Below are 27583 nucleotides of genomic sequence, written 5' to 3' on the forward strand. Positions count from 1 at the left end.
CGGCCTATATCATAAAAATACATACATAGTTATTATAAAAGAAGTAAAGTTTAGTCTTACCCTGTTATTGATAAATAAATAAAGCATATATGTTTTCTCACTATCACATTTTACAAAATTTGACATTGACAGAACGAGACAAACACACGTTAAGCTATAGTATGCTTTATCTATGAATAACGGGGATAATTTGTATTACTGGGAGCTTTTAGAGTGTGTTTCTGAGGTGCTGAAATTGTGTTATTATTCTAATGTAGGATGGCAACATTAGGAAGAGAGAGAGATATGGTTAGAGAGAGATAGAGCTAGAGGAAAATGGCGTAAGGTTCAAAAATAGGAAAGACTTGTGAAACGACTTGTACACGAAATAAAATAAATGTGGTTCTAAGCTTTTTATTTTTGGATCCCGGTTTCTACACCTATTTGTTCAAAGTCTACGAGAGCCAAAGTCGGAATTAGATAAAATATAGTCTACCCTGATCACAATGTCTTCGAATATCAAACAAATATCATACCATTAGCAGACTATGCGTGTGTGACGTCATGAACTGGCGGCGGTATTATTCTGATAGACACATGAAAGACACCCCGTCTTTCTATTTATTTATTACCAAGTTTCATTGACTTTTTTGTATTTTCATAAAAACATATAATTTTGGTAAAAACTGCAGTAAGTTACGTACAAACAGCTGTCTGTTTGTACGTAAGTTACTGCAGTTGTCCATTCATACGAATACAAAAATCATAAGAAAATAAAAAGGAAAATCTTAAAAATAAGAATTAAAGTTAAAGTTTTATTTTCACAAAAGACCTACCTCAATGTCAAAAAAGAAACTAAATGTGTTTCAGTAGAAATGCATAAAACTACATATTTTATTATAAAATATGTAGTTTTGTAGGGACCGGACCGCTATCCCTTTCACGGGTTTTGAAGGGGTTTTTGGAATGGGTTTGCTTTCGAAAGCCGTTCGGTGCTGTAACCCGTTCAATTTGCTTTGGTAAGCGCTTTATCAACGACTACAAAACCCTTTCTTTGAGGTAAGTCATACGAAGGGGTTACCCGTTCAGATAGCAGGCTAATTTATGCTTTAAGCTCAGGCCGTACGGTCTTAATTTGAATAAATTGCAATGCACAACAAATACATACTAAGCGCGTGCGGTAAAGCGGTGCGTTATTATTTACACGATTCAATGTGTCGTTTCGTGTCTTTTAGGCTCTTTACACACGGAGCTACACAAATTTGCCCAGGAGTGGGATGTGATGAAAACTACACCCCTCTCCCCCCGCAGGCATTTAAGGGGAAAGCCAAACAGGGTAAGCGCTATAACGAACGGGTTACCCCTTCGAAAGATTTAGCTATATCATACGGGGAATCCAAATTTGAAAGGGTTAGCCTCACCATATGGGATAGTCAATGGCTAACCCAATCCGGTTAGCCATTGAACAGGTTACACAAGAATATGGGAAAGCTTTTCAAAGGATTAAGCAAACGAACGGCTTGTCCGGTCCCTTTTTAAGTTAAAAATAATGCATTTCCTTAAAATCAGACCAGAAGTCAAATGTACACTTAACAGTTCATACATCAACCTACATAGTCCTTATGGATAAGGCATTATATTTTCAAATACACTTATATTTTTTGTGTTTGTTCCATAGCATGTTAAAATATAGTATGTTCTGTTAAAAACACGTAACATTTTTATGATTTAACGTCTGTGTATAAAATATGTATAACACAGTATTAGAACTTTGACAAACGACTGAAAAATCAGAGCAATCCAGAATAGTACTGTCGCGCCGGATATAAGGCGCGGCGCACACCGGCGCACCACAGTCCGGCCCGGTGCGTTGCCTCACCAACTCGCCACGCCAACCGCTCTTCTCTTATATTACGCTACTCTGAAAAAAAAAAAAAACAAAATGGTAAGTTCTTTTTTCAAATTTAATTTTAGGTTATTTGGATTCCTTTTCACATTTATTTTTTGAAACATGTTAAGTTTTTTTTTTAAAGGTTCTTTTAAAAGTTTTAGGCAGGTGGCTTAGAAGATTTTTAGCTACTTTACGCCCTAACGGTTTTTTTTTCTGGAATAGTTAATTCGTTTAAAAACTGAATTTAAGTCACTTCGATTATTAATTTAAAATGAATCCAAACTCCGCATCCATGTGTTTGCTAAATCAAATCAATTTAGGTAATCAATTATATAATTACATACAAAATACGCGCGAAACACATACCTACCAACCCTTTGTGACCAAAATCCAAATGATTAATATGATTCATAAAAGACCAAATATCAAACTTTACAAATTCGCATATATAATCCATTTCGAAAATTTCTTCAGTCACGTGAGCGCGAAAATTGCTCTTTCAGTAGGTAGTTTGCAACTTTCATGGCACTGCTGATAAATTATACTATGCCACGGAACATTGCCTGAAAAGCATTAGGGGGGTCAAATCCCCTATTTCACATATATGTATATGTGCATATTTTTTAGTTGTAAGGAAACAAGTACCTACTTTAAAAAAATGCAAACCTTAAAGTTCATCAACGGGTGAACCGATTTGAATGCGGTGTTTTTTATTTGATAGCAATTTTTTATGGTTGTTCTTAGATATGTTTGATCCAAATCGGTTCAGCCGTTCAAAAGTTGTAGTGAAATGAATATTGAAAATTGGGGATTTTTTAATTTGTCTAACAAATAAACATGTTTACTTAAACTGTGAAAATTCTAATAATATAATTGTCTCAACTACAATCCCATTTAGGAGAAATATCGAAAGGAACTCCTATAGTATTTGGTCACTATAATACCAGGGGATTTTTGCCAAAAAATTATACTGGAAGAAAAACATAATTTGCATTTATAGAAAATTCGTTTACTGTACCCAGTCAATACAGTGATGTTACACTCAATCATTCAACCACAGAATAAGTATATAATACTACTTTATGCACGCAGCATCGCCTTCGCGTGAATTTCCCACGGCTGTCCCCATGGCAAATTCACGCGGGCGAAGTTGCGGATACTATCGATGTCCTTCTACATGCCATACTCCTAACTATAAATAAATAAATATATTAGGACAAATCACACAGATTGAGCTAGCCCCAAAGTAAGTTCGAGACTTGTGTTATGGGATACTAACTCAACGATACTATATTTTATAATAAATACATATATAGATAAACATCCAAGACCCGGGCCAATCAAAAAAAGATCATTTTCCATCATGACCCGACCGGTGATCGAACCCGTGTCCTCTCGGTTCAGTGGTAAGAATCTTACCACTGCGCCACCGAGGTCGTCAAATAGTACTATATATATGGCAAATTTTAAGGAGACGAAAATTTTGATTTTAAAGAGTCAAAGATAAAGCTTTAGCACCATCTTTGCCTCAGCTGTTGCCAACTCAAACCAGACTAGCATCCGATCCGGCTCCGGTTCCGCGTCACCAAGCGTGACCGGAGACCGCGCAGCCACCAGCTGGACCGGTCACCAACGAGATAGACCTAAAACGGTGCGGAGCGATGGTGGTGTAATGATTAACACGCCCGCCTGTGGATCGAAAGGTCCCAGGTTCGAATCCTACTCGTGCCACATGAGTTTGTATACCAATCTGTCTGAACTTGTTTTTCGTTTCCTTTATCCGGCACTAATAAATACTGTCGCCAATTCTTCACTACATAGTATAAAACAAAGTCGCTTTACGCTGTCTGTCCCTATGTAGGCTTAGATCTTTAAAACTACGCAACGGATTTTGATGCGGGTTTTTTTAATAGATAGTCCGGTTTCTGAGGTAGGTTTCGGTGTACGATTTATTATGGTTTTACCCGAGCGAAGCCGGGACGGGCCGCTAGTACCACGATAAAGCACCTAAACAAAATGATAAGGGAATACGCCAATACAACCGCTATGAATTCATTTGAACAAAATACCATCCAACATTAGGAAAATCATCAATCAATAATATAATCGTAGGTAATCTAAGGTCAAAGACCTGACTATAGTACTTAATTATATTTAGTAAATAGTTCGTGACATCAAGTCAGACAGACTAAGCATTGTTATTTGTATTTAAAACTATGCGTGATCATTTTGTAAATGATTATTGATAGGCTGCTTGCCGTGGAATCGCACGAGTGCGTTGGATTGCAATGCTCGTCGTGTATATTTACATAAAGATTTGTAAGTATTGCAGCTTTGAGAAATCTTCAACATTGCATATATGTCATCATCACGAACGATATACTCGAACAGGGCGGGATTTTTACAATCAACATCATTCATTTATTTACTTAATTTGTGTCGTTTACCTAATAGCCTCTCACCCCGTGAAATTCCGTATCTTTCGCCATCTAACTTAATCTAATGTTCACCCCACAGATTACAGGACACGTCAAAATTAGCTGTTATCGCGATTATGTGTTATCGTGACATCACCGTGTTTTAGTTTTATTACAGAGATAGCCTAAATGTTGCTTACTTAATTACGATTTCCGTAGTGGTCTTTTAACGGCAATTGAAGCAAGAGAGAGAATAAGTTTTCTTCTGCTGTCACTATCACAGACATAGAAAGCAAAAATAAATTTATTGTTTTTCTTGCCTTGTGGTACTCATAGAATTCTAGATGCTCTCTGCTTTATGGTCATTATAATCATAAATTTATGGTCATTTTAATCACTGAGAGCCTTATCGTGTCGTGAGTTTAATATGTCCCGTTCCCAGGTACGTACCACCCATTTCCCCTGATATATTTCGCGTTTTGAGTATTGGGAATGGCACAACACTAGTCGTGATGTGACGGACCAACAATCAGATAGATATTATTATATATGTGGGTAGCTATCTAACTTTTTCACAATCTCACTCCTTTAGCCTTTTCAAGATCTTTAGTTCGACGCTTGCCAGGTCATACACGATACGCGTAATTCCTATTCCGTAAAGATAATTCTTTAAACAATTAGAAGTTACGGATCTATAAAAACGAATTAAGTACGTATATGAGTCATAATTCTCTACAAACCTAAGAATTATTCCTTTTAAGCGTCTTAATCACTCGACAGCCATACCTAGTTACAACCTGAGTTACCTAGTTAGAACTCGAAACAAAAGCCACAAGTGCTCACAATACTTACAATAGCTCGTAGGCGGCATCCTTAACAGGCAGGAGATCTGCTGATTCCGTTCATTATCTTGTAGAAACTATATTACGATTATTACCTTAGTTAGATTTCTTATAACATCCATAAGTACGCCTACGCTTCTCTAGTCTTAATTAAAGGTTAAAATTATATTGTTGTGTTAAATAAATAGACCCACTATGTCGACATAGTGGGTGAAAACGAGAGTAGGTTTAGATTTCCATTTTGGTATTTACCTTCTACTCTATCTTAAAATAAACAAATGGATAACACTAAGGACTAACTCTTGTTTTCATCCACACGTCTCAACAACTCACTCATGACTCTTGTGTCGCGGATTCGATGGACGACACAAACACAGAAACGGGTGAAACACAACCGGAACCAATAACAAAACAACAGAAATAATAACACAAACTAATGAGAAATATACTTATCAGTAACTTGTCATGAAATAGGGTATTTAAAGACGGACAGACGAATAACAAAGTGATCCTATGAGTGTTGAACTCTTGCGTGATCCCTAAAGAAAAAAAAAAAAAGCTGGAAAGTAAATGGGTCATAAAAATGGTAAAAATGTGAGCAGTATTACAGACAGACTGAAAAGCTTGTAACAAAACATTGTTATTCGTCTATCTAAGCCTAAATATTTCATGTCAAGCTATAAAAATAAATGTTCAACCCATTTTGTAACAGACTGTAACCCAATTGGTATCTAGATATATTATAAACCTAACTTTTTTGGCATGCTGCGTAATTCTGCCGAAACTGCGTTAACTCATGCCATGTCGGCCGTTCTATAGCACAACACGTCGCACGTTGAAATGTTTTATTTCTTGCACTGTTACAAATTGCCAATATTTTCCCAGTTTCTTTCCAAACAGTACGGCGCAAACTCGTCTTCGTGCTAGACTCTGATAGAATTTAGACCTAGTATAAATTATTATTATTATGTTCGAGCATGCTCCACATTAATTCATTTATAATTGCATAGCTATATTCGGTAAAATACCTATTATATGTAGGTTTAATTCAGTTTAACATCAATTTTGGCAAATTATATTTTCCTTTCTTTGTTTCTGCTACTGACAGTCATTATAAGTTTTGAGCATGAACCACATTGTTTATCTATTGATGAAAAGCTTTTCATCATAATTGAGCTCAAAAAGATCATTAAAAAAAAAGTTATTGCATTCTTTTTTGTAATATTTCGTAAGAACCAACAGAGAATATAATAGAATGAATTATTCCGCACTGCCAATAATATTAATTGAAATGATATTACCAAAACACAATGAGCTAATTGGTTAGTGTAAACAGCTGCGAAAATTGACTATTTGGCCCATGTTAACTAATCTTGCTTTGTGGTTTAATTAATAACGTTAATTAAGAACTAAGTAGAGGTTGTATGTAGTAGAGTTGAAGATATAAAACATAGAGCTGCCGAGCTTGACGTCAGTCAGGCGGTCACTTGTAAAATCACTCTTTCTTCAAATTTTCATATTTATTTTTACCCGAGGCTTAATGGCGTTACAGCCCCTACAACCATGAACAATGAAAACGGGATTTTCAAGAGTGCGTGACGGCCCCACCCATCGCGATATACGTAATTAGTGAAGTGGCGAGTGAATACTTTTTAATTGAAATGGTAATTCGCTGCCACTAACTGCCATGCAGCAAATGGACATTATGGCATTATGCTATTGTGACAATTCGCTCCCTAAAGTCTTAGGCCAACCGACATGCTTGAGGTGCACATATTTTTTTATTCATTTCCCAAAATACCTGCTGCGCCCCGGGGCTTCGCTCCCGTGGAAATTTATTAATTAACTTATTATTTAGAAATCCAGATGCACTAACATTAAATAAGTCTTTGAGTAACAACAAAAGTTTCTGGATTGATTCTAAGAAAATTTATTATTCTCTGTGGTTGTATGAATCATTACTGATGAATCATGTAGAAAAAAAGTGTTACAGATGTCTGCAGAAAATGTTATTATAACTCGTTACTATTCGTAGGTATCCATATCTAGATTGAAAATTACACCAATTGTACCAAAATTAACTGAAGTAGAAGACTTTTGTAAGTGGGTTTAAATTATATATTCTAATTTGATTAATTCTGGTTATGTGTAATTTTTTGATAAATGGCCGCTATAAAATAACCAGTGCACCCGTAGTGATCAGTGGTAAGGTGACTTAGGGTGTGATTACCAGCACTGGTAAAATATTTTTGTTTGGTTTCAAAAATATTTGTCGGCACTTCTGAGATTGCTTGTTGCTGTAATATGTCCGTCCATGGATCCACGACACAAGCTTAGAGTAGGCCGAGGAGATCTGACCATTAAAAAAAATCAATACTGATTGCTTTTCTCATTTGAAAGTGAATCTAATCGAGTAAATACCATTAGGGGTCCTAATGGCTTTGCTTGATTAAAGATACATACAACGATTAAATAAACAAATCTTACCAATTCAAAAAGCTCAGCTAAATTGACTTTTTCCAAACAAATTAATCCAAGTAACATTAAGTTTAAAGACCGTAATACAGAACAGTTAACTTAATAAAACTAGAATTAAACGTGTAATTGATGTAAGGCCGATTTAAAAGAAAGCAAGACCGCGATTTCCCGCCAAAAATAAGCAAAAAGGCGCCGAATTCCTCTGCGCAAGAAGCGTGAAGTGCAAGCCAAAAGCAGAGTGATCGTCATCGGGCTGAGAGCCTTGAACTTGTGTGTACTCTGTTATCCTTGGTTATACGACGAGTCATTGTTGAAAACACTCTTTCTGATTTGAAAAGTATGAATGCACAATTTAAATCCTATGCAAAAATTGCCGCTATTGTTTTACTTTTTCAAGGCTAGTAAGTCCTTATGGACTTACTTCTTCTTCTGGACCTTATCCCACTCATGTGGGGTCGGCACAGTATGTAAGTTCCTTCCATTTCGTTCTGTCATTTGCCATATCCATTGATACTCCTTTCCTGTTCATACTATCCTTGACACACTCCATCCATTTCTTCTTAGGTCTTCCTCTATTCCTGGAACCCTTTACTTCCATCTATAATGCCGTTTGAGTGACGTGATTTTTATCTCTTCTTAGAATATGCCCGTACCAGCCTAACCTATAACTATGTAATAAACTAATTAACTGGTGCTACTTTCATTCCTTATTTTGTCTAATCCAGTATCGTACACGTCCATCTCAACATTCGCATCTCTATCGCATGAAGTTTCCTTTCATCCGTCACTTTCGTCGCCCAACATTCAGACCCGTACATCATGACAGGTCGGATAACTGCCTTACAAATTTATTACTATCTCTAACATAGGATCCGCTCATTTCTCTTTATACTTTAGCCTTAACTGCTTCGCTTTACGTTTTGAATAAAAACAATTTAATACCTACTAATTCAGAACTACAGTAAAATCATATACCTATAAATCATGTAACTGTATACGGTTCGTCCGGCCAGCAACCCAATCCCCAAATACAACCCAAACACAGCTTGGGCTATTGACTCATGGCTAGGAGTGCCCGTGACGTCATCCTGTCTCCAGGGGGGCTGTCCCATAAAATATAAAGCACGAAGCACGTCATTGCGTCCACACTTTCTCTCTTTTTTTACACAACGAGTATACGACATGGGAAATAGAAACAGAATGTGGACGTTAGTAACGTGCTACGTGTTTTAGCTTCGTGGTAGGCCCTTTGGCCCTGGCCCGCCTTCATGACGGAATATGTAATCATGGTTATGCGCAGTGTGTATACATGCGACGATCATTATACATACCGATTTTTTATTATACTTTTTTTCGATAGTCTAGATGTTTATTGTCATTTTTTTTGTATTAAGAACCAACTAATTCTAATATTTTAAACCAACATTTGAATCAAACTGTAGACAGCGTTTATAGCAAAAATATAATATTTCCATTCAATTTTAAACCCTGTCTGAGGACTGTACTTATGTCTGTCTGTGGCATCTTGTTGTAGCGTTAAAAATGCATGAATTGATTTTGATCGGTTTTTGTTTGAATGGAGTCTTAATCGAGAGTGTTCTCATACACATACAGTATCACAACTACCCTTACCGGGTAGGGTTTACCTTTACCAGAAGTAAAGTATAATATAGGTACCTCTAACGATCTATTAATGTAATGTTCGATTGATTTATATAGTCTGCTGTGGATAAATTATCTAATTACGTAATTTCATATTTATAGAAACATTTAGCGACTGATAACGTACAAAGCTACTGTTATACTTATTTAATAAGATATCAATTTCATATCAATACAATATTAAAGACGCTTTATCAGCATATTACCTCAATTCTTTTTTAGAATATCTAATCTATGAATAATACAAATGCACGTTAAGGGTTATATAAATTCCTAAATAATTCAGTTTAATCACTACGTACTAGTAGCACTCAAGTTTTTTTTTATTGGTAGCCGCTAGAGGCAAAGGCGATTCGTTGATCTCAGCCACAAAACATTCGGACAATGGCTGGCTGCATGCGTTGCGCCTTCGCCTCTTTATCTTTTTTTATTTAACTTTTTTTGCTGGCAATGGCAAAGGAAATTAGTGGCGGTTCGTCGACCTCACGCGCTGTCTATTACTCCTATTACATGCAATCATGTAATAATACTGGCTGGATTTGACTGCACAGAGTCTTATTTTTAATTTTGTACACGTGTAAAATAAATTATTTTGATCGGACACGTACGGTCGACTTGACTTGCGCTGATTTCGTATGTTTGTTTGTTAGTCATATCATTTTCAATGAAATGTGAAAGAATCCTGTAAGTAATATGCTAGTACATGTCGGTACAATATTTTTTTCTTCCGTAGAAGTTTAGATACATCAAGCTGACGCAATTTGAAATTTATCTTTTAGCCGCCTCATAAGTCTGAAGTACATTTCTATTCACAAACAAGGAACAAACACAAAATTCATAAACTAGTTCATCTATTAGTAGCTTTTCAAGAATTAGGCAACATTAAGTACCAAAAACACAAAAGTCTTCTTTCTCTCAGTGCTAATTCGGCGGGTTCCGTAAAATAAAGTGGTATACTCAACATGAAACATTTTTATGGAATAATTGGCATTGTATGGAACCCTTATAACGTGAGTTATAAGGTAACTGCACTTGACCGGGTTTTTTACATAGATATTGGACACAAAAGTACACTTAAATATTAAGAACCAACTACAACAAGACATAGATACCCCACACGTGCTTTTCCCCGGAAAAAGGGTATTGTTAGCTCTCGTAATTATTAAATTGAATATAGCTTACAGGAACTACATATGGTTGAGGGTTCCACCCTTAGGTTTTGCGATATCGAGTTCTAACCACAATGACATTTGGCTGTCATTAGTTTAGTTTGTTCATCGCTAAAGCCATTTATGTATAAACTAGACGTTGCCCGGGCCTTCACTCCCGTGGGAATTTTGAGATAAAATAAAGCCTATAGCAATCTTGGACAAAGTACCTATATAATGGTGAAAGAATGTTTGAAATCGGTTCGGTAGTTTCGGAGATTACCCACCAAAAACATACAAACTCACAAACGCTTACCTCTTTGCTGCAGCACACATACAAATTTCTTATGTGTGATTGTTGTTTACCCGTTTATTGTGTCAGTTTTTTTTTTATTAACATTGATGTATGTGTGTGTACTGTGGCTACAAATAAAGTTTTTATCTATCTATCTTTATAATAATAGTATATAAATATCTTGGCAGTTCATTCCGGTGAACCAATTATGATGAATCGTAATAACTCGCTTATTTGGCTTACACAAACTCGAACCACAACTTTCCCAATTGGAATGTTCACCAATAAGTTCAGTAAGTTGTAGTTCATAGAATTTCAAGGAGTAGGCCCTCAGACAATGTAGTCTAAGAGCTCATGCGGCATTCCTGCCGTCCTGCCGATCGGTTCGTTGAGCGGTGCGTCTATATCGGAATAGGATCTACTCTACGCCCAGACATTGTCTTTGCCCAATCAGCCGAAAATATTACAATTGTTGTCTTTGATTTATAACTTTAGCATAGATTTTATAAAGTCCACCCCAAATAACTGTAACCAACGACAAGCAATATTTTTGAAGATATGCTGAAGTGATATATAAAGATCTTTAAACCAACTTTCTGTTTAATTATTGAAACCTATCAATTCCCGCGCGGCTCCATCTGATGCGATATGGATGCGATTCTATTGTTCAATTGTTTTTTTATTTCTTTAAATACTTTTTTTATTTTTATATTAGGACAAATCACACAGATTGAGCTAGCCCCAAAGTAAGTTCGAGACTTGTGTTTTGGGATGCTAACTCAACGATACTATATTTTATAACAAATACATATATAGATAAACATCCAAGACCCGGGCCAATCAGAAAAAGATCATTGTCCATCATGACCCGACCGGGGATCGAACCCGGGACCTCTCGGTTCAGTGGCAAGAACCTTGCCACTGCGCCACCGAGGTCGTCAATCGTTATCTCCAGGATCTAAGATTTAATATAAAAATTAATATTGCGAATTGTAGGTAATTATCTACCGCCCCGGACAGAGATAAATGTCTTACATATTATTAAACAAAGTCTTCTGCCGCGTCTGTCTGTTCGCAATAAACTCAAAAACTATTGCACGGATTTTCATGGGGTTTTCACTAAAAGATAGTGTGATTCCTGAGGAATGTTTAGGTGTGTAACGTATTATGTTATTACCCGAGCGACGACGGGCCGCTAGAAGTCTAATAGTTTTTACATATATTTTGAGCAAATTGCACGTGGAGAATCAAATATAATTATAAAAACATTATCATTATTTAAATTAGTATGACTGCGCATTTGGGCATTCATAACATTATCATTCACCGCATATGCAATAAGAATTAAATAAATACCTACAAAAAAAAACTAAATCAAAATTTACATCGTCGCCCCAAAATTTACATCATTACACAGATGCCATTTCTTATGGCAAAAATTCTCATCTAAGCTTTTCCTAGTTCTTCGGCAGCCGTTGAGCGTCAGAACCCATGGTAGCCTTTCCTACTTTATAGTCTCCAATTCGCACGGTCGACGGCGCTAGCACTGGCACGCATAAGGAAGATGCGTAATCGATAGGCAAATTATTTCTAAAACTGACGAAAACTGGAAAGGAAATTACAAATTACAATAATAAAGACACGAAACAGAAAATAGACTTATCCCTATATGGAAATCAATCCTTAATTTTGGCGAGTGGGAGTATAGAATAAGAGTATAATATGACCACTTCGTCTACGCCCGTATGAGGCGACTAAGGCGAGGTTATTTTTAGGCATGCATCTAGTTGTAAAATCACAGCCGAATCTTCAAAATGTTAAGGTCACTTTTATTACTCACAGCCTCGAATGCACATGCATGCAGTGGTGAGAGATATAGAGAGAGAGAGAGAGAGAGAGAGAGAGAGAGAGGACTTCACTCCTCCGTGTAGTAAGGTCTATTTTCATTCGACTTCACCAAGCCAAATTATCGCTAACAAGAACCGGCAAGTTATTACTTGAGTAATCGAAACCGACAGCTAGATTACATTACTCCTCTACTGCGTGGTCGGTTAAATTCCCATCGAGAGTAATTACACCGCCCACAGTTTACGGTAAGCTATAAAATGTGAAACAGTTCTTTTCGGTTTTTATATCAATTACATTTAATGGAATAAAGACCAATCTTATAAACCACTTAAAGAAGTCTATTGTGTCGCTGCCGAACATGGACATTTGTGTGACTACCGATAGTTATACATATTTATAGCTGCGACTATATTTAGAAATAGCAAGGAACAAAGAAACCATGTTCATGTTCATGTCCATAAAGCAGCTCCATTAATTACTACTAATTATTTAAAAGTAGGTCATTATTTTTGAAAGAAGCAAGCAAACAGTAATAAGTTAAAAATATTCGAATTTACTATAATACCTTGAAAATTTAAATTGCTTAGATATAATGTTTATACATATATAATAATCTTTACAAAAATGGTCTTGGAGGAACTTGATCATCGTCATTTTAACCTCATTCTGGCCACTGCACTGCTGAGCTTATATAGAACTCTGATTTTGTACGGTATAGACCTTACAAAAGGTTACAAATGTATATAGAAGTTTTATAGGTAACAGGAAGTTATTGTACAGAAAATAGTTCACAAAATATTAATTAACATAGCTTTACTGTCAACAAACTACCAAACTGCAAGTTATAAAAGTCACTGACCTTGAAATACTAATGATTAATCGTCTCAACAGTTAATCAAACTACAGCTATACAATCTCCATAACTTTCACCAACAATGCACAATGAATCTGAAATTCAGAAGCAATTCCACAATAAAAGCTAGTTCGTGTAGACAAAAACGGGATCAGGTACGGTGTGGCACGGCTTCCACTCGAATGAGGATCATCAATCAAGTAGATAGATAAGGTTTTGTAGGAAAATTGTGGGTTTCTTGGCAGGTGGCGGGGAGGCTCGTTATTTTAGTCATTTGTTCGTAATGTGAGCCAATGGTTGATAACGGTTTGGTAACAAAAAAAAATTAATTCAAAAATATCATACGAAGGTATGTAAAAAATTATGTTATTATTATTTGTCGTTGTATGATAATATCCATACTTCCATAATAATTATAAAGAGAAAATATTTGTATTTTTGTTTTTTGTACGTAATGAATAAACTCAAAAAGTACTGGGCTGATTTTGATGAAATTTGGCATAGAGATAGACGAAACCTTCGGGAGGGACATAGGCTACTTTTTTGTTCTGGTTTTACCCGAGCGAAGTGGGGGCGGGCCGCTAGTATGCTATAATTATGATTTCAAGTAACGTTGTTGGAGTGTTTTAACTATTTTTTGGAATTCATTATCTATCTCCCCTCCTTTTATCTTAGCTTAAAATATCACTACATAATAAAGTACATATTATGAAACTCTATCAGTTTTCTTTCAGACAAGTCCGCCAGTTACGAACATAAATGAAACAATATCAAATCATTTAGTCAGAAATTAGACCTTCACATGCAAGCACTTTTCACGTCAAATTTTATATTATATAGTAATTTCTCAAAAAGCTACAAGCTATAAAAGCTACAACTATAAGCTTTGGGAGGACCATTGCCTGCTGAGAAGAAAAGCCGAAACAAACTCATCTCCCTGGCAGAATCCGTTCACGAGTTGACGCAAAAATTAAACCTTCACTGGCACTTTTTCATGTCAAATGTAAATATTTATACTATTTCTCTAAAAGCTAGCCATTTCGGAAAGACTATTATCATCAAATCAATAGCATATTTTTTCATAGATAAAAAAATAAACTGTTGCATTTTTCTTTAATACTTACGTCATACCAAAAAACTGTCTTTACTGCCCATAAAATACATGAGTAAAAGTACCCTAACCAATAAAATACCCTTCCTACAGGATAATCCACTTTCTATATTAACCATCGCATGTTGGGTTTATCTACGGTACTCATATATATGTATTATGCATGGCTACAAAATTGACAAAACTATATTAGGGACATGAAAAAGGATATATTCAAATTACTTATATACTGAAAATAAAATTTATAAACTCAACCATTATCGTAAGTTTTTTATTTGGTACTGGCGGCCCGTCCAACTTGGTATCGGTAAAACTATTATAATACATCATCGCACTATAAAAAACCGCATCAAAATCCGTTGCGTAGTTTTAAAGTTCTAAGCTTACATAGGGACAAACAGACAGCGGGAAGCGACTTTATTTTATACTATGTAGTCATGTAACATACGTATAAAATATGAGCTTTAATACATTGGGCAGTTGATCTCATGGTAAAACTGAAATTTGGTATATGAACTCTGTAATAAAATGAACCGCAGCTCAACATCCCTTTTATTAATAAGATAAAGCATACTTGCTAAAGTATATTTGCCTTGTTCTATCTCCAAATCAATGTCAAATTTTGTCAACTGTGATAATTACAAAACATGGTATTTAGTACTTTTACAGCTATGTTTTTACTACTGCTTTAACTCTTTTTATGAACAACAGCCATTGTCTCAAACGCCATGCCCACTGAAATAGATGTACAATAAACTTAAGTTTAATATTATTAACATACTTCATGACAATAGTATTAAGAATACGGACTAAGTAAAAGAATAAATGAATATATTAAGACAAATCACACAGATTGAGTTAGCCCCAAAGTAAGTTCGCGACTTGTGTTATGGGATACTAACTCAACGATATTATATTTTATAACAAATACATATATAGATAAACATCCAAGACCCGGATCAATCAGAAAAAGATCATTTTCCATCATGACCCCGACCCCGGGGATCGAACCCGGGACCTCTACCACCGCGCCACCGAGGTGTTTCAAGTAGTTTCGGCAACCAATTATAATAAGGTTGACAGCCATTATATTAAGAAGCCATCGAAAGCCAGTCGGAGCGTGTCGGCTCATCCAAGCGTTGTCTGCATTGAACTTTGTTTTGTCAATGACAATGTATTTACATCTCTAATGATCTAGTTGCCTTATATGGACGTTTGTTAGTGAACAGATTAATGTACAATGACTACTAAAACTAATCGGAAGTCTAGATACATTAATCGCCCAGTTATTTATGCAAGAATATAGATAAATTAAGTAGTTACCGTTAGATTGTGATCTAGCAATACAAAAGTTATGAAATAAGTTTTTTACAAGCTTTTATTGTTTTTATTGCATTCAATGTGTGACAAAAATACCATGATGTCCGTGCAGTAAACTGTTGAGGAGCTCCCACGTCTGAAGCCGACCCGTGGTATACCATCTGGTCATGCATCATAATAATGCATTGTCATCCAAACTACATGTGTTTACAAAATTTCAGCTAAATCGGTTGAAGATATCTTCTTCAAAATTTAGTTTCAAGATTCCACTCGAAACATAGGGAGTCACATTGCAAGTTAAATAAAAGCATGTAAATAATACCTTCACCTATACCTACCCTAGGGTGGATTGCGTAATTAATTCTTCTTCATAGTCGTATTCCTCATGGCTTAGGGTCGTGTTCAAATGAAACACACACAACAACTCTCTTGGCATTATTAATGGAGTGGTTTGCCATTGCCTTCTCCATTTCACACACAAGTTAATAATAATCAACCAGTGTGCAGGTTTCCTCGCGATGTTGTCCTTCACCGGAAGCAAGTGGTGGCCTATGAAAACTACATGAGTCAGATTGGTATACAAACTCATGTGACACTAGTAGGATTCGGGAACCTGGGACCTTTCGATCCACAGGCGGGCGTCTTAACCTTTACACCACCACCGCTTCACTGGATTGCGTAAAAACATGATACGATTATCTTGAGAACTAGGCAAAGTAACTATTCATTGTCTATCAAACAGCGGATATTAGTGCTACTACCCCATTCTGGGGTAATTCTTACTATTGTATCCTCGTTAATGGCCGACTTAGACCGAGGACCTCATTGTGGTTGGAGAATAATACCTTATTGTGGTCATATACATTTTTTTGTGGTAAAGATTTTCATTGTAATTCATTTAATTAGAAGTAATGGTTATTTGATAAATGGGTGTTCACCCATGGCTTTAAATTGTGCTACCTACGTATTCTAAATCTTTGACATCAATTAACAGTGGAGAGAGTTGGAAGAAACCTTTGCCAAGAGGCACTCTAAACTCAAAGACATTTTGTTAACTAAAGTGTTCAGGATAAATGGCTAAGAGTACGAACATGTCAGTATATAATTGGATATTTGTGTATAAAAAAACTACATCCTTGCAATATTCTTAACAATTTAAATTGTTACGAATATTGTAACAACTAGATAAATGAATCTGCCGTCGCATTTTCTTCAAATCTACAAATCGTCACTGTGACCGGGGAGGTGCGTGTTAATGTTTCGCTGAAAATTGAATAAATGCGATCAGCCTGAATGCGGCGACCTGAAGTTTGGTGTTTGCTAGGCACCTATTTACGTAGCCCAGGATAACATAGATCTAGTAAATAAATAGGTGCCGAACTTCGCAAGGAAGATGCGCCCCATTGCTGAGCAGTTGAAACTTCTCGGACAGTCCTCTGTGTCCCTGCGGGAAGGCCCAAAGTATGCGGCACGTCACTGACCTCTGCCCATTATACTCTATTGAAGGCGGCATGGTCAGGATCCACGAAGTCGACAATGTTGACTAAAATGGATTGATGGCTTGCCTCTCGATTTTTAGTCCTAGTTTGTGTTGTATGGGTAAAAAACCATTAGCAAACAATAATATAGATCAATAATAGATAGATCTAGTAAATATATATTTTTTTAAACCATTTTATAAAATGTTTGATTGAAAAATATTAATTAGTACATAATCATGTCGCCTCGCTAATAACTTTAACTGCTTTCGTGGTTTACTTGTTTAGACATCTGCACGGTTATACCCCTTTAAATTAAGATGGAATTTTGAATTATTGAATTACTTGGTCAATACCGGGTTCAATGTACCTATCTAGGTCAAAGTTTGTCAGGCAGTTTAAATACTGATATAGGTATATCCTTAAAATTTGGAAATTACCTAATAAGGATAAAGGATATTCCAAATTCAATTTGCAAACCAGCTTTCTAGCTTTCTGGGTACACTTCCACGGGACATTTTTATAGTTTCAGATTTGTTTTAATTTTTGGTTTATTTAAGCTTTCGTTTATATCGATTATATATATTATATATATTTATATATATATATATATATATATATATATATATATATATATATATATATATATATATATATATATATATATATATATATATTTATCCTAACATCTACCTTACGAACCGGTGCAAATAGTTATCAAACAATTGTTTATCTATTGTGTTTCGAAAATGCGCGATTGACGGGTGAAGACGTATTTAAAATCTTATGTTAATTCTTTCTTTTCGTTACAGAGGGAATGCATCTCAGTCCATATCGGCCAAGCCGGCGTCCAGATCGGCAACGCCTGCTGGGAGCTTTACTGCCTGGAGCACGGCATCCAGCCTGATGGCCAGATGCCTTCAGACAAGACCCTGGGCGGGGGAGACGACTCCTTCAACACCTTCTTCAGTGAGACCGGGGCTGGCAAACATGTGCCAAGAGCCGTGTTTGTCGATTTGGAGCCTACAGTCGTCGGTAAGTGAGAATTTGTTAGTATATCACCAGCTTTCTCTGTTGAAATCAGACAAATGATAATGCTTATTCAATTCAAGGGTCTAACTGTTGTATCTAGGATAGGTACTCTGTTAATTCATAAATCAAGTCTAACATTAACTGTAAATAACGAAACTAGCTCGCATCGAATTATACTAACTAGCAAACTGTGTTATGTAATAACTTGAATATCATTCATGTAATAATTAAATAGTGAGTATGGAAGACATTACAGCAATCCATTCTACCGATATCATTGCCACCATTATTGCAATAAATGCGTTAAAAAATTAACATCACCGGTTTTTGCCTATCACAATGTCAACGAACTAAATCTAGAATCTAGACAAGGAAATGAACAGATAATTATGGTGTACAAAATACCTTCTGTTCTGGTTCGTCGGGTGTTGAACCCACGACCATTTGTCGCTGCGCTGACCGCTATTTCAGACTGTAAGTGTCATTATCAGAACTGAAAAACTGTCATTACTCGAAAGTTTTGTTTCGAAGGTCGATGAACTCGAATTTCATATTTTTAACCCAAAGCATTATACATTTTATGTGTCTGTATAACTGCATGTATATTCTATCTTATATCTTATACAAAATGTCATCATCATGTTCAGCATAGATCATCCCTTAGCTGCAACAGACCTTACTTTTTTCTCTCCACTAAGTATCTAGTTTATTTTATACATAATATAATCTGAGTTGAGTAGGGATTTTTTATGGAACAATATTTGCATGTAACTTGTATTATTAAACAAATCGATGCTCCATGTACTTAATGTATTAATGGTATGCATCAGACTTTGCATGTTACGGTGTTTGATGTTGGAAATAAAAATCTAAGTTTATGATAGAAACTTAGTCACAGTCACGCATGAATCGTATTCGAAATCATAAATAGTTTTATGGACTTAAAAACTGATATGTTGTATAAGTAGGAATATATTTTCTTTAAGAGCCATCAATATGTGCTTTTTCAAATTAACAATTTATTATAGAGAAACGTAAATTCTGCTATTGAACTCCATAAAACTGCTGAGTTCAAATCTCACCACGTCTCTGTTCTAAATTCCCCTAAATAAATCAGAATCAGGAAAAATTCAATTACAAGTGCCAAGACAATCAACCACGCAACATAAAAACCTAATGTAATTTAACTTTAAAAAATAACAAACAGATCAAAACACAGTTTTTGTACCCGTTCTGACCACACTTAATTCTGCATCGTCTTAATGGTTAAATATTGAAATCAGTTTAGCACCAAGAGCGGTTTTTGTTAGAAATTCTTCCATTCTTCCCGCATCGTAGCGCACAAAGTGCATGCATATAATTTTTTTGTCTTCACAAATACGTCAATGCTTTTTAATATTTCAATTTAAAATCGTCGTATTACAAAAATGCCAGATTATGAAAGGATTGACTTTGTAAAATTGTTAATAGTATTGATAAGTACACATGCGAATCCTTTTACTTATATAAATGTGTGTGTAGAAGACCTGCTAGAAGAGATTTCTTTAGAAATAAGCAGCACCTATATATAAATACTTATAATATAATCATCCTGAATTTGTAAATAAATATATAAATAAATATAATACAGATACGACTGTAGGTATTAGCACTTCACTCAATTTTGGTTAGCATCCATTAAAATACCGTTGTTAAAATAATACCGTTTTTAATTTGGTCTCAATCTGTGCATAAAAGTGTATACTTTTATACAAGAACCAGACAAGTAGCCATCACTTATCATCATCACTCATCGCTTCCAACAAAACTCATATTTGCTGCGACTGACTTTCTAAAGCTTTTATTTTTAAGACTAAAGACTGATTATCTTAAGATTATACTGGGCACTAAGTGTTTCATCGAATTGCCGTTATATCTCTGCTGTGGTTTCCATTAGGAAAATCATAATTAATTTTATTACGCTATTCCTTTCCCTTTAAAAAACTATCATTGTAAAAATCTAACAAACATGGTACCTATATTGCTTATACCAAAACTATAAAGCTGTATATAGTAGTGTGTAGTTTTTAAATAAACAATAATTATTAACAATTTGATACAAACAATAAAATAAACTATGACAAGTATCTTTACTCCGAATACTATGAGTTTAAATTTAATGACACTTTCTAATCATAAGAGCTCGTCTTTCTTAGTTTGCAATGACACAACGAGAGGATTGTATACAAGACTAGGAGCCCAGTGAACTCAGATCAGAGCCATCTTAGCTGGAACTTGAAAGGATGTAATTAAGACAAGTCGAGTGGCACGCAGAGCATCTGTTTCAATTAAAACAGCTGATGCTTCGTATGAAATGTGCTCTAAATTAGTCATTATTTTAAATCTAGATTAAATTTCTATTTATAACACAGTCTCCTATAGATAGATGTAAATACTAGACTTACCTATTTAGTTATTTTTCTTTTGAAACTTGTTTCTCCCTTGTTTCTTTTACGCGGTAAAATGTTCATATCCGCCATTCTACCCAATTTAATTCTTTCCTTTTTTGTAGAAGTATGTTCGAGTTATTTCGTGGAAAATATTTTCGTTATTACCTAGGTTAATTAAGTTTCACAATACATAAACAAGAATTCGTTTACACAGGTGCAGTTATAATATCGATAACATATAATCAGCCAATAATGTAAACTTTTCCGTATGATGGTTTATTTTGCATGTGATATTCTCAGAAGCGGTGGTGGTGTAATGATTAAAACGCCCGCCTGTGGATCGAAAGGTCCCAGGTTCTAATCCCATTCTCGTACCACATGAGTTTGTACACCAATCTGACTCATGTATAGTAGTTTTCACCACTTGCTTCAGGTGAAGGAAAACATCGTGAGGAAACCTGCACACTGGTCGATTCTTATTAACTTGTGTGTGAAATGGTGAAGGCAATGGCAAACCACACTCCATTAATAATGCCAAGAAAGTTGTTGTGTGCAATTAATTCCACGTAATGACCACGACCCTCAGCCATGAGGAATACGACTATGACGAATTCTCAGGGAGACCGAGGTGATATGATGAATTTGGAAACTTTAGTATGTACAATATACATTAATTTACTCTCTTGAATCATCACATGTATTAGTTATACTTTTCCATGAGCTGTTTGAAACATTTAGTCATACAATTCATATATACAACGCAATATTGACAAATTGAATTAATATTTCGTGTCGTGCGATTGCATCAACATTATTTGATACAAATTATTATCGATACACGCTAGTGATTCGTTCGATTCGATAAATATTGTAGTTTTTTATGTTTTGTATTATCATGTATCCGTATGTATTGTCTATAGCTAACTTTTTTTGTTGGGTTAGAACAAAGATCACATTTTTATAATTCCTAGGTACTTCTATTATGAAAATATTTTCAATTATTTTGTTACTAATTTCTTTGCCTTCTTCAATCTAGTCCTAAGGTATAATCAACATCAAGTTACTCAAAATGAAATAAATAAATATATTAGGACAAATCACACAGATTGAGCTAGCCCCAAAGTAAGTTCGAGACTTGTGTTATGGTATACTAACTCAACGATACTATATTTTATAACAAATACATATATAGATAAACATCCAAGACCGGGGCCAATCAGAAAAAGATCATTTTCCATCATAACTCGACCGGGGATCGAACCCGGGACCTCTCGGTTCAGTGGCAAGAACCTTGCCACTGCGCCACCTAGGTCGTCAATTCAATACAAATTCGTCGTTATCACAGCCGCGTGCATGAGAGAAACAAAGAGATCTATGATTACTGACAAGAGGTTCACTGTACTTCCACGAACCTCCGCACTAGTTGACCGAGCGAGCGAGGTCTCACATTCTACTTGGGGCAAAAATATATTTTTTTAATATATGTATGTTTGTAACGCGATAACTTTCGAACCGTTGGTCCGATTTTGATGAAATTTAAAAGGTATGTAGGATATGTCAATGGAATTTTTAAGTTCGCATGGCAACAAAATCGGCTAAGCCGTTTTTGAAATATTCATAATTTTGTAAAAAAAAAAAAAAAAATGTGTTCGCGAGGTGAGTTTGAATGTTTGAGGCGGGTAAGCACCGAAGCTACTAAACCGATTTCAACAATTCTTTCAACACTTGAAAGCTACACTATCCGAGATTGCTATAGGCATATATTTGTTATGAAATAAATTAGTTTTCAGCAATATCAATGAACACTTGTAAAGTAATCCGAAAAAAAGCGCTACCGAAAATCTTAATGCGCGTGCGCCGGCCCTACTGTTGATTATACATGCATATAATGCACTACAAAAATATAGGTTTTTAGTAGATCTATAAAAAGTCCGCGACACTATACATCTAAATAGATATAGAATGTTGTGCACGTCTGTCATAAATGTAAAAGTATGTGTTTATATTGTTGATGTGCCTAAATAAAGAAATAATATAAATACATCTATCTTTTATAATTCAGTAACTATAAGGCATTTTATATGTAGAATGATAATGTAAATTAAAAGCACAAGCATATTAATCCTTACGTTTAGAAGTTATTTCATAATAAAGAAAATTTTTCTCAGGTGAATTCTATCCGTATAATTCTATTCTATCAGATGTGTTTCTTAACTCTCAAAACATCGTTTTATTAATATATATATATATATATATATATATATATATATATATATATATATATATATATATATATATATATATATATATATATATATATATATTAGTCTGAAAGATTTCTTTCTTTTTCAGACGAGGTCCGCACCGGCACGTACCGTCAGCTGTTTCATCCAGAACAGCTTATCACTGGCAAGGAGGACGCGGCTAACAACTATGCCAGGGGTCATTACACCATCGGGAAGGAGATCGTCGACGTGGTCCTCGACAGGATCCGGAAACTGGCCGACCAATGCACCGGCCTCCAGGTAAATAATCCATTGATTGATATAAATTCATTTAACTAGTTGTTCGCCGCGAACTTACACCTCGCGAACACAATAAATTTTCGATGAGTTTTTACAAACTTGTGAATATTTCAAAAACGACATATGTAACCGATTTTGATGCCCCACGAACTTAAAATATCCATTGGCAGATCCTACATACCTTTTAAATTTCATCAAAATCAAACGAACGGTTTGAAAGTTATCGCATTACAAACATACATACATACAAACAAGTAGAATGGTAGACCTCGCTCGCTTCGCTCGGCCGGTCAATTAATACATCCAATTCTGTTGAAATTATCCGCGGCTTTATCTAAAATTAAGCTAACTAGTTGTTCGCCGCGAACATAATACATTTTTATAAAATTGTGAATATTTCAAAAACGACAGCACCTATTTTGATGCCCTCGTGGGGTACTTAAAAATACCTTTTAAATTTCATCAAAAACAGACCAACGGTTCGAAAGTTATCGCGTTACAAACACACATACATACATACAAATGTATTTTTGTCCCAAATGTTAGATCTCGCTCGCTTCGCTCGCTCGGTCAATTATTTCTCTTGACGGCTCGTTCCAGGGCTTCCTGGTGTTCCACTCGTTCGGCGGCGGCACCGGATCCGGGTTCACCTCCCTGCTGATGGAGCGGCTCTCCGTTGACTATGGCAAGAAGTCCAAGCTTGAGTTCTCCATTTACCCCGCACCTCAGGTAAATAGTTGTTGGCCATTCCAACGGATATTTTTTTACGTACATACGTACCAATAAAATTTCATTTTCTTCCTACTCTATTAAATTTTTATTCAAATCAGGTGTCAACAGCGGTGGTGGAGCCATACAACTCTATCCTAACCACCCATACGACCCTGGAGCACTCCGACTGCGCGTTCATGGTGGACAACGAGGCTATCTACGACATTTGTCGGAGAAACCTTGACATCGAGCGACCTACGTACACTAACCTCAACAGACTTATTGGACAGGTAAATTGACGTTCGACTCATACCTGATGATCAAAAAACCTTGAGTTGTAAACTATTTTTAGCAATACCATCCTTTATTTCACATTGGTTTCTACCAAATTGGATGGCACGACTTAGCGCCATTTTGCATCAAAAACCTTATCAGCCTTATAAATAATTTAACCTTTAAAATCTTGGTAACATTTACATTCAATGTAAAAGAATACAAATCATGAAAATAACTCGTACATAACCATTTCAGATCGTGTCCTCCATCACCGCTTCCCTTCGCTTCGACGGCGCCCTGAATGTAGACCTGACGGAGTTCCAGACCAACCTGGTGCCGTATCCCCGCATCCACTTCCCCCTGGCCACGTACGCGCCCGTCATCTCGGCCGAGAAGGCGTACCATGAACAGCTGACTGTAGCCGAGATCACCAACGCTTGCTTCGAGCCTGCTAATCAGGTGAGAAATATTAGGAATTTTGCCCTCTACCCTATACCTATCTATTGCCGTACTCCTAACTTTATGTATGCAAAATTTCAAAAGTGGATGTGTAGATGAAATAACAACGTGAAGAGGAAACAAATAAATAAACTTTCTTTCACAATTTATAATATTGAAAGCATTGAGATAAAATCCTATACATTGCTTCGAGCCAACAAGCCGAGAAACCTTTGAGAAATCAACCTTGAGAAATATTCTCATTAAGTAAAGGTATTTAGATTTACTGACGCTCTTTTCCAACACGTGAGAAACTTGCGTACTCCTTACATATTATAAAAAGAATGTCTGATGAGAAACTATAACAAATTCTAAGACATAAAAGAGTTTGATTTGCCAAAACAGAAAAAATATTTACAGATGGTGAAATGCGACCCACGTCACGGCAAGTATATGGCTTGCTGTATGTTATACAGGTAGTGTACATATTACTTCCTCGTATAGTTCAATTTAACATAGCAGTAGGTACAACGAATGAAATGTGTTGACTCTCACCTAAACAACAGTGCTGATTTAGAACCCGGCTCCATTGCTTCTATTGGTTGCGTCGACGTAGCAAGTAGTTTCGTTGTTGCTTTCCATAGTGTTTGACATTGCCGTTTGTCGATTCGAATCTCGAAATCTTACTACATCGAATCTCTTACTACTTAGGTACTGACGTTTTTCCTACTTATATTTCAGAGGAGACGTGGTGCCCAAGGACGTGAACGCCGCGATCGCGACCATCAAAACAAAGAGAACCATCCAGTTTGTGGACTGGTGTCCCACAGGCTTCAAGGTAACTATACAATTACCTACCACCCAATATGGAAACGAATAAGAAACTGATAATGTGTGCCAATTGTCAACTAGGAATGCCGATGACCGCACGAACTGGAGAAAAAATGTAGGAAAACACATCCTAGGCTCCAACGCTCAACGACTAAGGAAGAAACCAGGAAAACGCTCAAATGAGAGAGACAGAAATGGAAACAAAGAAGAAAACGTGGCTAAATGTGATATCTTTTGAAGGGCTGCTAAGCTTACAGACACTATTTTCCATTTCAGGTGGGCATAAACTACCAGCCGCCGACGGTGGTCCCGGGGGGGGACCTCGCTAAGGTACAACGAGCCGTGTGCATGTTGTCGAACACTACCGCCATTGCCGAGGCTTGGGCCAGGTGTGTGTCATTCGTTTACATTACTTATTATCCAGGCGAGTTAAAATGTCTTCTTCTTAGCGGCGTATCATATTTGTGAAGACCAATAAGAGGAGAGACGCCACGCAGGCAAGCAGTTTCCGAGTTGTATCTCCATCTGGACATATCGTCTTTGGTTCGGCCGACTTGTGTCCGAAGCCTGTTTAAAGAGTTTCATATCGGCCAAGAGAGATTGGATCCAGGAGGAAGGTGCTCTGACATAGGGTTAAGGGGTATTTTTTCATCTTGTTAAATTCTATCAAATAACATGTGTAATGCATATGCAACAATAAACGCATGTGGCTCGAACAGAATTCGAACCTCTTCAATTCCATCGATGATTGCAGACTGGACCACAAGTTCGACCTGATGTACGCGAAGCGCGCGTTCGTGCACTGGTACGTGGGGGAGGGCATGGAGGAGGGCGAGTTCTCGGAGGCGCGGGAGGACCTCGCCGCGCTCGAGAAGGACTACGAGGAGGTCGGCGTCGACTCCACCGAGGGCGAGCTGGACGAGGACAACGAGTACTAAGCTCTTGCACTCGAAAGAGAAGCTGGCCTGAATTTGCGACCTGTTTCAACTTGGGTTGCGAGGAAATTTCTGCACGTCTTGCGTTCGATTACCAATCTCCGATATATAAGAATAATGTTACATAACTAATGTACCAAGTGGATATTACGGATACAGGAAGGATTAATAGCGAAAACAATATGTACTTTGTGTTACTTAGCCATTCTGATATCTTTACCTTCTGATACTAACCCCTGAATCCTATTTATAGAAGGTGATTACCTTCTAGATCCACGTGTGGAACCTATTAGGACAATTTTTTTCCTATTAGTTCGAACATTACTGGAGTAGGATATAAACACAACAAGCTAAGTAGTTTTACTTCGGGCCAGTTTCCGAAATAAAAACTTCACGATGAAAAAATTAACTGTTAAATGCGTGTTGAATGGGATATAAATGTTCTATTACCATGTCTAATACTGATGCTATTCTCAATATACGTAATCGAAATCTTGGATTTATTGGTACTTAATTTACAGACAACAAAGTGCTTTTCTATTGAAAAATACTTACAAATAAAAATATATTCTATGTCATTCAGTATTGTCATTCCAGAATTTAGAATGCTATCGATTTATATTAATAAGTTTTAAAATTAATTAATTGTAAGAATGAAGAGTGAAAGGTAGCTTGATTAACAGTACAAACTTTTTAAAATAACTTTCAACACTGAAATGTAAAGTTTGTTTGTCTGTAAGAATTTAATATATGCATTTATTATTATTAATTATACGTAATTACAAATGTAATATCGAATAACATTACAATTGTAAGGCAATTTCATAAATTATCTTAATTGTGCTTCGAATAACCATTTGTAATAATTTATTTTTATTGCACATAAAGTTTTACACTTAGATACATTTTGTTGTTTTATTCATCCATATCCATTTTATTCATTAATTTATCTACGATGGGTTGCACCAGTCAACTATGACGTTAACTTTAACTTGCGCAGAAAAACGCAAAGCACGCCATTTTGTCCAAACGTGAGCGGCGCGCATGTCAAAGTCAACGTCAAAGTTGACTGTTGCAACTTGCA

General features: G+C 36.0%; 1 protein-coding gene across 1 annotated transcript; it reads left to right on the forward strand.

Moving 5' to 3' along the window:
- Window positions 1–1836: 1836 nt before the first annotated feature.
- Window positions 1837–27404, forward strand: LOC128671473 (tubulin alpha-1A chain). Its single transcript, XM_053747932.1, has 10 exons — window positions 1837–1924; window positions 18135–18357; window positions 23136–23308; window positions 23909–24037; window positions 24139–24309; window positions 24551–24754; window positions 25154–25209; window positions 25475–25571; window positions 25841–25953; window positions 26319–27404. The coding sequence occupies exons 1-10, from the start codon at window positions 1922–1924 to the stop codon at window positions 26500–26502; spliced, it is 1353 nt and encodes a 450-aa protein (XP_053603907.1). The 5' UTR covers window positions 1837–1921; the 3' UTR covers window positions 26503–27404.
- Window positions 27405–27583: the final 179 nt, after the last annotated feature.

This window comes from Plodia interpunctella, chromosome 7 (genome assembly GCF_027563975.2).
Source record: "Plodia interpunctella isolate USDA-ARS_2022_Savannah chromosome 7, ilPloInte3.2, whole genome shotgun sequence".
Classification (NCBI taxonomy): domain Eukaryota; kingdom Metazoa; phylum Arthropoda; class Insecta; order Lepidoptera; family Pyralidae; genus Plodia; species Plodia interpunctella.

Bases quoted from the DNA above. Each gene is read 5' to 3' on its own strand.
- LOC128671473 (XM_053747932.1), top strand. The intron at 25,210-25,474 runs GTAGTGTACATA...CTTATATTTCAG, and splicing joins GCTTGCTGTATGTTATACAG to AGGAGACGTGGTGCCCAAGG. The intron at 25,572-25,840 runs GTAACTATACAA...TTTCCATTTCAG, and splicing joins GGTGTCCCACAGGCTTCAAG to GTGGGCATAAACTACCAGCC.